The 16,661-nt window shown below is 47.8% G+C and overlaps 1 protein-coding gene across 7 annotated transcripts in view; it reads left to right on the forward strand.

Annotated features, from left to right (window-relative positions):
- Window positions 1–8,124, forward strand: part of PCNT (pericentrin) — a 120,311-nt gene extending 112,187 nt beyond the window's left edge. For all 7 annotated transcript variants that reach the window (XM_031665839.1, XM_031665845.1, XM_031665844.1 and 4 more), the window contains 7 exons: window positions 566–739; window positions 2,542–2,661; window positions 3,314–3,543; window positions 4,962–5,038; window positions 6,188–6,326; window positions 7,069–7,196; window positions 7,663–8,124. In XM_031665839.1, coding sequence (XP_031521699.1) covers window positions 566–739; window positions 2,542–2,661; window positions 3,314–3,543; window positions 4,962–5,038; window positions 6,188–6,326; window positions 7,069–7,196; window positions 7,663–7,706 — 912 coding nt within the window. In that variant the 3' untranslated portion in view covers window positions 7,707–8,124. The remainder of the gene's footprint in view (window positions 1–565; window positions 740–2,541; window positions 2,662–3,313; window positions 3,544–4,961; window positions 5,039–6,187; window positions 6,327–7,068; window positions 7,197–7,662) is intronic.
- The last annotated feature ends 8,537 nt before the right edge of the window (window positions 8,125–16,661 follow it).

Genomic DNA, 16,661 nt, shown 5'->3' on the forward strand with positions numbered 1-16,661 from the left:
TGAAGGAGGTGGGAATCTGGCTGCTGGTATCAGTTCCTGATGCGGGTTCTGTGGCGTTTATGAAATCATGACTTTTATCGTGGAACCCACGCATGTGAGGTGCAGGGGAGCTGCACCACTTACCCTCCAGCCCCGCCAGCCGAGCGTCGTTGTGGGTGGTGTGCACCCTGCCCCTGCGTTGGGCCCTGGTGACCTTCCAGTGTGCCCACCCTCCGTAGGCTGAACGTCCTTTTGATGGGAGAAGTAAGAAACCTGTTTTGAGGGGCTTCACATCCGCCCCCTTGGGATGAACTAACAGCGATCCAGCCACCTGTCAATTACAGTGCTGTGAGAACAACCAAACGGGCTGTGCTTTGTGACAGGCCTGCATTGTTCATACAGGCCAGCTTTGTGCAAAGTCTATGATTCTAGGACTTCTACAATTTTCTGCCAGCCCCACAAGCTTCTTATTGAACCCCAGACACATTAATTACAATCCCTAGAAATAACTGTTGACAAAAAAACACAAATAATGTGCATGCCCTTTAACAACAAATTCTTACGAGTTTATTTTTTTTTCTCCAAGAAAAAAATGGCAGCAGAGCTGCAACTCCAGTTTGTGGACGTCCTGCTGAAAGACAATGTTTCCCTCACAAAAGCCCTCAGCACGGTGACCCGGGAGAAGCTGGAGCTGAGCAGGGCCGTGTCTAAGCTTGAGAAGATGCTGAAGCACCATCTGCAGAAAGGCTGCAGCCCGAGCGTAGGTGTCTGTGCTTAACTCTCACCTGCCTCACCCTAACCCGCCATGGTCCAGAGCAGCTCCACCCCACAAGAGGCCAGGCTCCGTTTAGGGAACTGGGGATGTGGGCGTCAGCTTCTCCCTCACCGCCGGGCTCCGTTGCCTCTGTCTGAAGCCTTGCTAAATGTTGTGGGATGTTTGACCATCTCAGCCGACTTCCAGCTTCACCACAGACAGCGTCCTCACTGACCCTGACCACTACTGGATGTTTGGTGCATGTTCATAAAAGAGTATTTTGACTAAAAATATTATAATCTGATTGAATTTAGAGTTTTATTTAAAGTGACTTATAATTTTTTTTTTTTTTTTGAGACGGAGTCTTGCTCTGTTGCCAGGCTAGAGTGCAGTGGCGTGATCTTGGCTCACTGCAACCTCCACCTCCCAGGTGTAAGCAGTTCTCCTGCGTCAGCCTCCCTAGTAGCTGAGATTACAAGTGCCTGCCACCACACATGGCTAATTTTTATATTTTTAGTAGAGATGGGGTTTTGCCATGTTGGCAAGGCTGGTCTCAAAATCCAGACCTCAGGTGATTCTGCCCGCCTCGGCCTCCCAAAGTGCTGGGATTACAGACATGAGCCACCGTGCCCGGCCTAAAGTGACTTGCAATTTTCCTAATGGTATAGTTGGATAGAGTTATTTTCTGGAATGCCTGATTTTCTTCTTTTGTATTTAGGCTGTTTTGTTTGTGATTTGCTTTTTTATAACTTTTAAAAAAATTATTTTTAAATTTACATACGGTAAAATTTGCCCTTTCCTGGTGTAGTGTCATACAAGTTCACACACGCACACATCCCTGTAACCTTCATAAGTAACCACCATTCACAGAACACACAGCAATGGCCCCCTCAAAAGAGCAGCAGGCACCCCCGCCTGCCGCAGGCCCTGGCTCTTTCCTAGAAAGGTGTGTCAGTAGAACCAGAGCATCTGGGGCCTCTTCAACTGGCTTCTTTCACTTTTTGGGTTTTTTCTGAGACAGGGCCTTGCTCTATCTCCCAGGCTGGAGTGCAGTGGAACAGTCACAGCTCACTGCAGCCTTGACCTCCCAGGCTCAGGGATCCTCCTGGCCTGAAGTGGTGTTAGCAGCAATCTGTGCACGTCCTCCTGTATGCTCTTAAGTCATCTCTAAGATCACCTGCAGCACTCGATTCGGTGTGCTTAACTCTCACCGGCCTCAGCCTAACCCGCCATGGTCCAGAGCAGCTCCACCCCACAAGAGGCCAGGCCATGTAAATAGTTGTTGTGAATAGTTGTTATCCTGTATTGTTTAGGGTATAGGGGCAAGAAAAGAAGTGTATGTGTTTGGTGCAGACACATCTTTTTTTCTGAATATTTTTCACCCACAGTTGGTTGAATTCATGGATGCGGATCCCACAGCTGTCGAGAGCTGACTGTGTTTGTAGTTATCAGTGGCTGGCATTTCTAGGACCAGACAATATGAGAGTGTTTAAGGCTTAAAGCTTTGAATTTGGGGTGATTTTACAAATAATTAGTTTTCTGTTTCTACTAAAATGTACCTTTTTTGCAGTCATACTTCAGCAAGTGGCATGTCGTAATTACTCCATGTTAATTCTTTGACTGATCACAGCACGGCGTAACCTAGGCCCTGCTGAGGGGGTGCTGAAGATGAGGAGGGCCCAGTCGTGGTGTGGTCAGCCTGGCCTCCCTGCACACGGCATTCTCCCTAACCTGCCCCCGGCTGCCTCTCTAAGATGCTCTTGTTGACGAGCAGCTCTGTAGACAGTGTGGGCTGTGCTTCCTTACAGAAGTCGGAAAGGGCTGCTTGGAAGCCAGACGAAACGGCTCCACAGAGTTCCCTGAGGCGCCCAGACCCTGGCCGGCTTCCACCGGCTGCCAGCGAGGAAGCACACCCCAGCAACGTCAAGGTAGGAACAGTGCCACGAGTATAGAACTTTGGTGCTTTTTTAAGTCCTGGGTTTGTAAATTGCAGGCAAAGTATTTTGGGGACCACAAGGTTCTCGTCTGCCGGGTGTAGCAATCACATCACTAAAGGAAAGGAAGTTGACAGAATAAACTTCAGCTTGCATTTTGGTTTAGTTGTGCACACGTACTGAGTTTCTATGCTTGTTAAGTGTGGAACGTGGAAGGCTTTGACCAAGTCAGCAAATGGCAGCCTCTGCAGCCTGAGGGAGGCCTGGCCCAGGGACTTGCCGGGATTTGACCCAAGCTCTGCTGCAGTCTCCCGGTGGCACACAGGCCCCCACCCTGTGACGTCCATCCCATGCCCAATTTGGACCTTACCTAAGGTTAAATTCAAGAAGCCTTCATAGGGGCTCATTTGATGATGCTGTGGAGAGAAGCTTGTGGTTCTAGATCTTGTCTGACAAACACAAACTGGTCTTTGAGCAGAACAGCAACGTTGTTTCTGGCCACAGATACTGTTGCAAGGCCGATGGCCTCTGTGATGATTTGCTGAGAAAAAACAATCTGGCTCTTTGGAGAGAGCGATGGTGTAAATGTGCTTTGTCAGCAAGACAGGCGTCGTTTCCTATGATAAAATCTGTTTTTTTCTTTTAGATGGAAAAATTGTACCTGCATTATTTGAGAGCAGAGAGCTTTAGAAAAGCTCTGATTTATCAAAAGAAGTATCTTTTGCTGTTGATTGGTGGATTCCAGGATTCTGAACAAGAAACACTCTCCATGATTGCCCATCTGGGGGTATTTCCTTCCAAAGCGGAGCGGAAAACCACATCTCGCCCTTTCACACGGTTCCGCACGGCCGTCAGGGTGGTTGTTGCCGTATTGAGGTAAATGCCGTGACATCCAATCAGCACGTCCGCGTCTGTCCCCGTGAATGGGCAGCACACTGCATGGTTTTTTGGTGATTTTATTCCTTGAAACTCTATAATATGTTCTCTTTTTAAAGATGAATGGCATTTGAGGCCTTAGAGAAAATACAGATGATGAACTTGTCTTCAAGAAGTCATGTGTATGAAGCTGTCACCTTCTGAAACTAAAGATTTAAGGGCACCTTTGTATTACAGAGGAACATCTTGACTTTTAATGGGTTTCGTGCCACAGTTTTTTCCATTTCATAGTTTTAGAATGTGCTGAATTTCGAAAACTGCTTTTCCGCCTAAACGCTGTGTGGCTGTGCCTGCTCCCTGACGCCACAGTGTTCCCTGAGGCCACACACAGGCCTGTCTGGAGGAGCAGATGCAGCAGAGAGTAGCTAGGAGTCCTGTTCCTTTCAGAGACCAGGCGCCAAGAAGTTCCATCATCGCAGCTGCGGGCTGGGCTGAAGTGGGGTGCAGGCGAGGCCTCCTGGGGTGCTGTGCTCTCAGCTTCTCTGGTCCTGGGGCACTTTTGTCTCCTCAGCTCTGAGCTCCCCTGACCGTAGGCCTTCACTGTCCATCCTTTCATCCACCCATCTGTCCATCCTGTGTTCGTGGGGAGAACACTCTGCATGAAGAAGCATTTTAGGCACTAGATGGGGGAGGTAAGCGGACCCAAATCCTACCTCCAGGGTCTTCCTGTCGAGGAGGGATCGTTTGAAGGCAGCAGTGTCCCAGACAGGAGCAGTCTCTGTGTACCTGTGAGAGCACTGCCTAGGGTAGCTGCCACCAAGGGGCCTTCAGGGGTCTCATGGAGGAATCGGCAGTGTCTGCTGTGCCTCAAAGGAGGGAAGCCGCAGGCATGATGCTTGTCCCAAAGGCCATCCTAGCAGGACGTCTGGGGCCGTGCACCCTGACCTGCATGCCCTCGTCACCTGCACCCTGCGTGCTTACCATCTGACGGACTCCTGCGAGGGCTGGGGTGTCCGTGTGCTGAGCCTGTCCGCTGGCATCTGTGACAGGATGAAGACGCGAAGGTCCTGCACACCAGGCCGGAGCAGTGTGTGTTTCCTAGTCACCGGTGTGGCTGCTGACTTTGAACTGGAGTCGTCCTGAGCTGGGCCACGGCGGGTGTCTGGGGAGCCGGATGGTCCATGGTGGGGCTGCAGTGAGGCTTCGTCAGGTGGTCGGGCGTGGGAAGGTCTCTGCCGCCAACAGCCCTGCAAGCACTTTGGATGTGTGCACCCGGTGTGCAGGGCCCAAGTCAACAGACTGGCCAACCTTGACGTCAAGGCCCCATTCTGCTTGTTTGATCATAGTGGGGTTTTCATTGCTCTTTACCTTCCTGTTTTGCCATACTTTTAAGTGTGTCTTGTCTCCTTTTTTTGTAGATTACGTTTTTTGGTTAAGAAATGGCAAGAAGTAGATCGGAAAGGAGCTCTGGCACAAGGCAAAGTCCCTCGCCCAGGTGGGACTCCCGCTGCCGTTGGCCGCTGGACTCACAAACTTTTCTTCCTACTGTTTGTAGCTTTTTCATTCACGTTTGGGTCATTTTTCAGTGTTGATGGGGATGTAATAAAGCACAGTAAGAAAATCCGTGAATTCCGTCAGGGCAGTCGTTCAGAGGGAGGGTGTGCCCAGCACAGGGAGGTCAGAGCTCACGTTAGCTATGAGCACAGTTCACAGGGGCATATGGTGATGGGAAATGCTGAGATGCTCAATATATTGATTCTTTAATAGTGTTTAGCAAAATGGTCTTTTTTATTCCCCAAATCAACTGAAACTCACTTCACGTCTCTTTCCTTGTAGAGCATCATGCTTATTTCTGGCTCACTCACATATTTGTCTCAGGAGTTCTCTGCCGTGCCATTGCCCCCCATAGCAGAGAGCACAGCTGGCTGCACTTAGCACTGAAGGAGCCGGCCCCAAAGCAGGGCATTTCCAGGGGCTCTTGTCCCAGAGTGGCAGGGGATGGGCCTGTGGGGCTCAGGCTGCCTGAGCCACTGCTGACCAGCACCGTAACTGGGCATTCCTGGAAGTGCCTTGCCAAGTTGTTGTTTTTAGAGACAGGGGCTTGCTGTATCATCCAGGCTCGAGTGCAGTGGCACAGTCACAGCTCACTGCAGCCTTGACCTCCTGGGCTCAAGCCATCCTCCTGTGTCAGCCTCCCCAGTACGTGGGACTATAGGCGTGAGCACTGTGCCTGGCAGCTATGTCAGCGTCGACTCCACATTTTAATAGTTGCTTCTTGAAATTAAAATACTTTGATTCAGTCATCAGGAAAGTTTGCCCTTCTGAGTCATACCTGGTGGTCTCCAGGGTTCCTGCCCCTCCCTCCTGAGCCAGCTCCTCAGAGCTGATAGAGGCGAGACCCTCACCCAGGTCTTGAGACCCCCCCCCCGGAGATGGGCTGCTCCTGCGGATGCGGATAATCAAAGCTCAGGTTTCTTCCAGAGCTTTTAAAAAGATACTGTAACTTGAGTACTTTAAAAATGTCTTAAAATTGCCATACAGACTCTTAAAAGCTTATACATTTAAAATTTTGATAGATGGGCCTTTACTAAAATGCATTCATTTCTTTTCCTAATCCCTTTGTTGTTAAATAATTCTGGGGAAGGGCCCCGAGTACGACGGCCGCAGTCTCCACCCAGAACCAGAGAGTCCCCCCCAACCCGGGATGTGCCCTCAGGCCACACCAGGGACCCCGCCAGAGGCCACGGACTGGCAGCAGCAGCCTCCCCACACACTGGGGGAAGGTCAGTGTGACGCCTTCAGGCCCTGTCTCCTGCCAGGGCTCTCCTTCCAGCCGACATAGGGCCTCAGAGAAATGCATTTTTAGTTCTGGCTTTGGCCCAGCCCAGAGCAAGGCAGGAAACTCTCCAGCATGAGTCCATGAGGGCCTAGAAGTCCAGCCCCATTTTGGGGGAGGGCCTGCTTCTCTGGTGGCTGTGGTGCCCCAGAGCCCGGTCCTGCGATCTTTACTGAAAGAGTAAATGGTGGCCGAGGGCCCCTTTTGTGAGGGATGTGCCCAGGTGAAGAAGGCATGTTGCCTGCCCTGAAGATACTTGGAAGCTCTGGGCGGAGGGAAAAGGGATACCCCTGGTGCTCCCTGGGCCTGGTGGAAGGCTAGGAGGAAGGACGGCTGAGGTGAGGACTGAGCAGGGCAGGTATCACCCTGACAAACAGTTTGGGAAGATCAGGAAAGGCAGGTGAGACCTGGTGCAGAATCCAGGTTGGGTAATAGATACATTATCGAAGACTTAGCAAACAAAGTAATATACAGTAATCTTTACTCAACTCTGGAACATTGCACAGAAGCCGTTAAAGCACTCTGTGACACTTTTTATAAGGAAGGATCTGAAGGAGACGGCCCTGAAGTCACCCATTCCCATGGGTCTGGTTGGCGGGGCTGGCGCCTTTCTTCTGTACTCACTCACCCTGAGTCTGTCAAACTCAACTTTTTTTCTTTCTTCTCTTGGTGTGCTAATTGGTTTGAAGAGCCACTCCATCCCCAAATTCAAGATTAGAAAGATCCCTGACTGCTTCTCAAGATCCAGAACATTCCTTGACAGAGTATATTCACCATTTAGAAGTGATCCAGCAAAGACTGGGAGGGGCTCTACCAGGTAATGCAAGTCCTCACCGAGTATTTATTAAGCTGGTTATCACTGTACCCTGGAAAGGTAGGGTCTGTCAAAAGATGGCTGGTATTCAGCTTAGTAACTAAAGTTTCAGTCTGAACAATCAGTGTCACTAATAGTATTAGCATAGAGGTTATAAGTGAAGATTCTCACAGAAGTCTAAGCCGATGTACTCCGATACGTGCTGGGGTCAGTTTGACTTAATCACCGTCTGGACTTCTTTGTCCTTTCTCTTACATTGATAGCGAACGTAAAGGTTACATTTCGACCAGGATATAATTTGTTCAGTGTTTCTTAAATATCATAATTTAAACCACTGTATTTTATAATTCATATTTTTACCAAAATTTACATGAATTCAGTGATAGTGTTTCAAAATTGTTAAATTCTTTTTCAAAAAATCTGTGAAGCCTTGTAACCAATTTGCTGCCTCATTTTTATTTATATGCAGATTCTCCTTCAAAGAAATCCTGCCACCAGAAGATTAAACAGTGAATAAAATGCCATGGCTCTTACCTGCGACAATTCTATTTGAGGAAAAGATTTGTTTTTCCCTTTTCCCAAGGAAGCTCGTGGGACAGCATGGGCACTACTCTTCACGTGCGGTGACACCAGCCCCCAGATGCCTTCAATTTAGTGTCCTCACCTTTATGCATGACTGCAAAGCCAGATGGAGCATTTTCTATGGAGCCTCTGTATGTTTTAGGCCCGTGACTTTCGTGAGGTGACAGGTACTCACTCCCATGAGCCCTGGCTGTGTGCTGTTGTGTGCCTATCGGCAGATCCATCCTTCCTGCCTCCAAGAAGGATACACAGAGAATGGCTTCCTGTTGTTTTGTTTATTTTCCTAACGTGCACAGATGGAAACTTCATTTAAAAATAAAAACAAAACAACTCAAAAAGGAATAAAATGTAATCGCTGTTTTGTGAATAGCCCTTGTGTTTTTTCCATTTTATCCATTTTATCAGTTTGCCCTTCTGACTGACTAAAAAATTGAGCAGAGAGTTTATGTCAAACTCATGGAAGTCAAAAAGTTTCAGTGGAACTCAAAGCATTCTTGAATAGCCACTTGACTGTTGTTTACTCTTAATTGGTTTCTTATTTTTTTAAAGATGCTGCCACTATGTACCCACCTCTCATGGCCATGCCATGCTTTTTTTTTGAGACTGGAGTCTGGCTCTGTCACCCAGGCTGGAGTGCAGTGGTGCAATCTTGGCTCACTGCAACCTCCACCTCCCGGGCTCAAGCAACTCTCTTGCCTAAGCCTCCTGAGTAGCTGGGATTACAGGCACCCACCACCACGCCCTGCTAATTTTTGTATTTTTAGTAGAGACAGTTTCACCATGTTGGCCAGGCTGGTTTTTGAATTCCTGACCTCAAATGATCCATCCTCCTCGGCCTCCCAAAGTAAGTGCTGGGATTACAGGCGTGAGCCACCACGCCTGGCTGGCTGTGCTTTTTTATGTTTCATTCATACTCGCTTAGACTAGACAGTAATATCTAGCCAAGGACCCTTTACCCAAAAATGTACTAGGTGGGTATAATTTTTTTATTTTTAGAGACAAGGTCTCACTCTGTCACCCAGGCTGGAGTGCAGTGGCGCAATCACAACTCACTGCAGCCTTACCTACCGAAGAGCCCAAACGATCCTCCTGCTTAACCTCCCAAGTAGTTGGGACTATAGGTGCGCACCACCACGCCTGGCACTAATTTTTGTATTTCTTTTAGAGACAAGGTTTCACTTTGTTTCCTGGCCTGGTTTCACGCTCCTGGCTCAAGCAATCCTACTGCCTCTGCCTCCCGAGTAGCTAGGACTACAGGCACACACTGCCACATTCAGCTAATTTTTTTCTTTTTTTTTCAGTAGAGATGGGGTCTCACTCTGTTGCCCACACTGGTCTTGAACCCCTAGCTTCAAGTGATCCTCCTGCCTTGGCCCCCCAAGGTGCTGGGAATACAGGCTCAAGACACTTTGCCCTGCCCTAACTTCCAGTTTATTGAAGGAGAAATAAATGAAACTATGAGGAAAAAGATGAACATGGGCTATTCTACAGTTAACTGCCCTCATTTCATCAAAGAGACAATGGGATGTGAATGTGAGGAACCTGTTCTAGGTTAAAGAAGCCAAGAAACTGTCAGCCGGGCGCGGTGGCTCACACCTGTAATCCCAGCACTTTGGGGGGTCGAGGCGGCCAGATCACAAGGTCAGGAGTTTGAGACCAGTGTAACCAACATTGCGAAACCCCATCTCTACTAAAAAAACAAAAATCAGCTGGGTGTGGTGGCGGGCTCCCATAATCCCAGCTACTCGGGAGGCTGAGGCAGGAGAATCACTTGAACCCGGGAGGCGGAGGTTGCACTGAGCCAAAAGTCCTCAGTACCAAAAGGTGCCAGTGAAGACACTAGATTGCAGATAGAGATGTTCCTGTTTTGTGTATAAGCCACCCAGTTTCACTCAAAAATTGGGATCAGGAGCACCAGCTAGTACAGTAACCCCATCCCTGCGTGTTGGCTTAGGCAGCGGTCTCAACTGCTAGTTCAAAGTTCAAAATATCACCCTTGTATCTGGTAGAAGCAGTCCTCCCTTGGGACAGCAGAGTTCAGAGTTACAAGATGAGAAGCAAAAATTCCTTCTGGGGTTACCTGGCATAACAGGAAGAGGGGCCATTCGTATCTGCAGCCCTTAGGTTTCCAAGCCAGCATATGCTGGCTGTGGGAGAAGTAGCACTAGGTATTGTTCAATCAAAGCCCATACCACATCCTGTGTTATAGCACTCCATTTTGACGGTATTGTCTCCAATCTGGCATCATAGTTGAGCCTTCGGGAGGCCTTTCCACTAAGCGAGCTACTTCTGACTGATAGGAGTTTGGGGTAAGATGAGGGCATCGCACAGCCACATGCTCAGAGCCACACTTACTGTCAGAAGAGTTTTCTGGTTAGAAGCGATGTTGAATTAGGAATCTGGGAAATCTGCAAATGAGTGTTGGGCAGAAAAGCAATTCATATGCAGAATAGGAATGAACAGATGCAGGGGGACAGCAGAGCTGGAGAACTGCATGGGAGCCTGAGGTACCTGTTCATGCTGCCTGCTGCCACCTCCCTGACCTGCTGGAGGCTTGTCTCCTTTTCCGACACCATTCTCTTAACACCAGCTGCCTGTCCTGCAGTTCCATTCTGACACTACCTAGAATCAGAATGGACAGAGTTTCCACAAGTTAAGGACAAAGTCCTTCAATTTTTATTTTATTATATTTGTAGAGATGGGGGTCTCCCTGTTGCCCAGGCTGGTCTCGAATTCCTGGGCTCAAGTGATCCTATCCTGGCCTCCCAAAGTGCTAGGATTACAGGCGTGAGCCACAGTGCCCGGCCTAAAGTCGTTCAATTCTGATACTACCTGGAGTCAGCACAGACCCTAAAGGCTAAGGACTCAGTCTCCACTTCAGACATCAGCCACAAGTGGTGTTCCCAGGCTACTGCAATTCTGCCCAGCCAATTTATAAGTTTGTGGGGTTTTCACCCCCACCCCCGTAGGTTTAATAATTTGCTACAACGACACAAAGTACTATTCTTGGGATTACCAGTTTATTATACAGGGTACAACAAAGGAACAGCCAAATGGAAGAGGTGAGCAGGACAGGTATGGGGCCCAGAACTTCTGTGTCCACTGCAGGCGTGCTGCCCTCCCAGCATTATCGGGGGAACCCACCCCAAATATTTCAACATAGGTTCTATTTTTCCCTAAGGGTCGGCTGGTCTGAGAAATAGAACAGAGAGAGGAATTTTACAGCTGGGCTGCTGCGGGTGACATCACTTAGTGGTAGGACTGTGATGTCCACCTGAGCCGCAAAACCAGCAGGTTTTTATTAAGGACTTCAAAAGGGGAGGGGGTGTATGAACAGGGAGTAGGTCATAAAGATCACATGCTTCAAAGGGCAAAAAGGAGAACAAAGATCACATGCTTCTGGGGCCAATAAAGATCACAAGGCCAAGGGCAAAACCAAAAACTGGTAAGAGTCTACGTTCAGCTGTGCATGTATTGTCTTGATAAACATCTTAAACAACAGAAAATGGGGTTTGAGAGCAGAGAACCAGTCTGACCTCAAATTTACCAGGCAGCGTTTTTTTTTCCCCACCCTAAGCCTGAGGGTACTGCAGGAAACCAGGGCGTATTTTCAGTCCTTATCTCAACCGCATAAGACACACACTCCCAGAGCGGCCATTGATAGACCTTCCCCCGGGAATGCAATAATTTTCCTAGGGTCTTAATATTCCTTGCTAGGAAAATAATTTAGGGATCTCTCTCCTACTTGCACGTCCGTTTATAGGCTCTCTGCAAGCAGAAAAATAGGGCTCTTTTTGCCCGACCCCACAGGCAGTCAGACCTTATGGCTGTCTTCCCTTGTTCCCTAAAATTGCTGTTATTCTGTTCGTTTTCAAGGTGCACTGATTTCATACTGTTCAAACACACGTTTTACAATCAATTTCTATAGTTAATGCAGTCATCACAGTGGACCTGAGGTGACGTACATCCTCAGCTTACCACGATAACAGGATTAAGAGATCAAAGTAAGACAGGTGTAAGAAATTATGAGTATTACTAGGGAAGTGATAAATGTCCATGAAATCTTCACAATTGATGTCCCTCTGCTGCGTCTCCAGCCAGTCCCTCAGTTCGGGGTCCCTAACTTCCTGCAACACAGCACAACCCAGAACCTCCCTAAGCCTCATTGTCCAAGAGTTTTTATCAAGGCCTCATTACATAGTCACGATGGACTGGATTACTGATCACATGATTGAACTTAAACTCCAACCCTCTCCCCTCTCCAGAGGTTTGAGGGTGGGGCTGAAAATCCTAATCCTCCAATCATGTGGTTGGGTCCTCTGGTGTCCAGCAATTATCCTGGAGGGGCCCCACCACAATCACCTCAAAACCCTGAATAGAAAACTTTTACTGAATGCACCTGGGATGGTGCCTGATATGGTTTGGATCTGTCTCTGCCCAATCTCATGTTGAAATCTAATCCCTAATGTTGTAGGTGGGACCTGGTGAGAGGTGACTGGATCACAGGGACAGTTTCTCATGAATGGTTTAACACCTGGGTGCTGTTCTCAGACAGTGAATGAGTTCTCACGAGATCCAGTTGTTCAAGTGTGTGGCACCTCCACCCTCTCTCTTCTCCTAATCCAGCCATGTGAAGTGCCTTGCTCCCCCTTTGTCTTCTGCCATTATTGGAAGCTTCCTGAGGCCTCCCCAAAGAAGAAGCCACTATGCTTACTGTACAGCAGAACCGTGAGCCAAATATACCTCTTTTCTTTATAAATCATCCAGTCTCAGGCATTTTTTTTTTTTTTTTTTGAGACAGAGTCTTGCTCTGTCACCCAGGCTGAAGTACAATGGCACAATCTCAGCTCACTGTAACCTCTGCCTCCCGGGTTTAATCAATTATCCTGTCTCAGCCTCCTGAATAGCTGGGACTACAGGTGCATGCCACCACACCCAGCTAATTTTTGTATTTTTAGTAGAGATGGGGTTTCACCATATTGGTCAGGCTGGTCTTGAACTCCTGACCTCCAGTGATCCACCAGCTTTGGCCTCCCAAAGTGCTGGGATTACCGGCCTGAGCCACCACACCTGGCCTCAGGCATTTCTTTATGTGAGAACAAATACAGTGCCTCACAGAGAGATGCTGATTCTCAAAACCCAACAATACCACCTTAATTGCCTGCAGACCCCTAAGACTCTGATCCCAATACAGCCCACAGAAGTATGAGGCATACTATAGGAGGAGACAGCCTATACAACAAATCATTAAACTGGACATAAACAACAGCATTCCACTGAAACTGGAAACAGTATACACAAAACTATGCCCAAACAGATTCAGAAGGCGTAAGTGTGTGACCCAAGTGATTGGCCAAATGCATGGTGCCACCTTTTCTACTTCACACCCCCTCAGTCTACATCTGTGGTTTCATGGGATGCTCCCTATGACCAGTTGACAGAAGAGGAAAAAATACAGGTTTGTTTTACCAATGGATTCATACCGTATGGTGGCATGAACTATAAATAGCTGCTACACTAGTGGCTCACACCTGTAATCTCAGCACTCTGGGAGGCCGAGGCAGGCGGATCACGAGGTCAGGAGATTGAGACCATCCTGGCTACCATGGTGAAATCCCATCTTTACTAAAATACAAAAAATTAGCCGGGCGTGGTGGCGGGCACCTGCAGTCCTAGCTACTCGGGAGGCTGAGGCCGGGGAATCACTTGAACTCGGGAGGCAGAGGTTGCAGTGAGCTGAGATCGCGCCACTGCACTCCAGCCTGGAAGACAGAGTGAGACTCTGTCTCAAAAAAACAAACGAACAAAAAAATAGTTGCTACACTACAACCTAGGTTAGGGTTGGATTTTCGAAGTGAATTTACTGATCCACAAGCATTCCTGTGCAGTTACTGACTGTCCAACTGGTCAGTAACAGAAAAAGATTGCAAAGAATGGTTTCAAGGAAGGCTTCAGTGCCAGGCTCAGCGGCTCATGCCTTTGGGAGGCTGTGCCTTTAGCATGTTGTCCCAGTGCTCTGCCAGGCAGGGGGGCCCATGGACACTACACTTCCTTGGCTACAAAGTGAATCTCATTTGAAATGTTATGTGATTGTGTCAGTGAAACAAACACTCCTTAAGCCTTGCTGGCTGACACTTGTGAGTAGGAAAAGACAAGCCTTGTATCTGGAATATGAGACTATTCTTGTGAAACGTGAACCACCAGCCCTTCCAGGATGGGAGAGTTCCAATACAGTAAACTCTCCTTATAAAACGGGACTCTGTCTGAAGACCTCTGTAAACCTGGATGTTTGTGCTCCTTGATGAAGTGACCCACAATGGGAGTTTAGCATTGGTCTCTTGCTGGCAGGTTAGATATTCAGGGGCAGCGAGATATTAACCAAAGCTGGGTAGATCGGCTTTGGTTAGAGAACCCATGCTGTTAGGCCCATGAACAGCCTCCAACTCCATCACCCTGGCTACCTTGTCCATGTGCCCATCATGCCAGTACTGCAGTGGCCAATAAGAGATGCTGTCCAGTATCAACTGGCTGAGTCAACTGTGTACTTGGTTGCATAATGCTTCTTTCATGGATGCTCTCTGGTGGGCATTAACATTGTATACAAAGAACATCATACTTCGTGCCTATTCCGACCACATAAACCGACCACACACCTCCTTATCTCCAACTTCCAATTGTTTTCTTTCCAGGCCCTCTAGCACTGCCCATGACCCCATGTATATTCTCACCTTGGGCCACTTCTTCCACAGACAAGTGGATGACCAGGAGTTCTGCCTGAAATGCTGCCTACTAAGAGGATACGCCCTTATCACCATTTTTCAAGGTCACCCCTGAGGAGGCTATGATGTCGCTGCTATTTTCATTCTGAACTCATACTGAGCCAACCCATTTATACACCATGCTCACAATTTTTACTCCTGTCAACCGGTTGTAAGGACCTCCTCACACGGTCACAGGTGTGAAATGACATTGTGGCTGATACAACAGTTCTGGAAGTCACGTGCATCTGTGCTCTACAGCTCATTTGGTAACCTCTGTACATTCTCATGCTCAATCTTGAACATACTACTTCCATATTATGAGGGACTGTTGCTGGTCCCAACTGATGTTATGACTTGGTAGTTTGACACGTAACAGGCAGTTCTGGCTGCATGGTCATCTGGTGGCTTATGGTCCGGTGTTCCATCTCTATCAGAGCCAAGTAGCACGCCAGAAGATAGACCTACATCCCCCTGCCCCCAGACACACAGAATTCTCTGCTCCAGGTGGCATGACAGAACCTCAGAGTTCTGCATTGTGAATTTCCCACTGGGCATGTCAGAAACTCTACATTGCATCATTCTGCACCATTAATAATGCCAAAACCTTACCTGTTAAGACTATATGGCCCAGGCAATAGCATTACTTCATCACAACCCAGAGCTACTGTACAGACTTTTCCAGTCCTGGGCTCTTTCCAAAACTGGCAATCTCCCAATTCCACTAGTATTTGGACCAAAGCAGTATTCCCAGGTGTGGGGTATGCTGCCTCCAGAACCTAAGGCAAGAACTAGCTCAAGAACCAACAAGTGTTTTGCTTTCTCAATGGCAGGAGGTGCAAGAAGCAATAATTCATTAGCTTTTGGAAAGGATGCCCTAGAGCACCCCTGACCAATGGAGCCCTAAAAATGTTAGAATGTAGGAGGCTCCTAGATTCCTGTAGGGTTTATATGCCACTCTCTGGAGCAGCTGTCTCCAGGATCTTCTGCACTTCTCATCTGGCTGATCAACATGTCACTGATGTAAAGGAACAATGTAATATTCTACAGGATATCTAGGTGGTCCAGATCTCTTTGGATTATGACAGAGAACAAGAGAAGTAACATAACCTTCAAGCAAAACTGTATTTTAATTCCATGCAAATGCAAAATGTTTTTGATCCCTGACAGGTACAGAAAAGAACAAATCCACCTAGTCAACAACTACCTACCATAGCTGGCAGAGAACTCCTGACCTCATGATCTGCCCACCTTGGCCTTCCAAAGTGCTGGGATTTCAGGCGTGAGCCACTGCGCCAGCCAGGGATACTTCTTAGATGAGTTTTAGCAGTGTACCCAAAACAACTACTGGTTGACAGCAAACAGAGTAGGCTGTCATTCTCCAGGATCCCTGTGATTTCTGCAGGGGTCACGCTGGTAAATTAAACAAAAATGCTGGTAACCACCACTTGCATCACTTGAATCCTTAAAAGTGGCACTTATCTCTGCCATTCCACTCTGGGATAATTGTTTTATAATCGCGGTAGGGGATGGGGCAGTTTCAGGTTTCTGTTTGGCTTTTTCCATTTTATCTAACTCTACAAGTCAAGGACCTGGAATGAGCATTAACTGCCAAGTATGTCAATGTCAATTATTCACTGGAAGGCTAAGAAAATGATCACTACGTCAGTCCACTAGGTCCATGGGTCTGCTGTAAGCTGGACCTTTGGCAGCACTCCATCAATTACCTGGCCACCACACGCAGCCACTCTAACAGAAGGGGATGATGCTCTAGGTGTCTGGACATCAATTTAGACCCTGTGTCCACAAGTCTTCCAAATGTTTGGCTAATCACTTTTCTCCAGGATGTAGTTATCAAAAGAAATTGCTATCAGACCCTTTGGAAAAATACCTGGGGATTCATTTCTGTGTATACTTGTACAGTTATAAGTCCTTCTTCTTGGTTATTTGGCCACCTCTCAAGTAATGTTTCCATTTCTGAAAACTGGCTCAGTTCCAGAAACTGGGCATGGAATCCTGATTTTTTAAAACTGGGACAAGCATCTTGATTTTTTTATTTTCTTCAATTGAGACAGAGTCTTGCTGCGTTGCCCGGGCTGGAATGCAGTGGTGCAACCACAGCTCACTG

This window comes from Papio anubis, chromosome 4 (assembly GCF_008728515.1).
Source record: "Papio anubis isolate 15944 chromosome 4, Panubis1.0, whole genome shotgun sequence".
In the NCBI taxonomy this organism is placed as follows: Eukaryota; Metazoa; Chordata; class Mammalia; order Primates; family Cercopithecidae; genus Papio; species Papio anubis.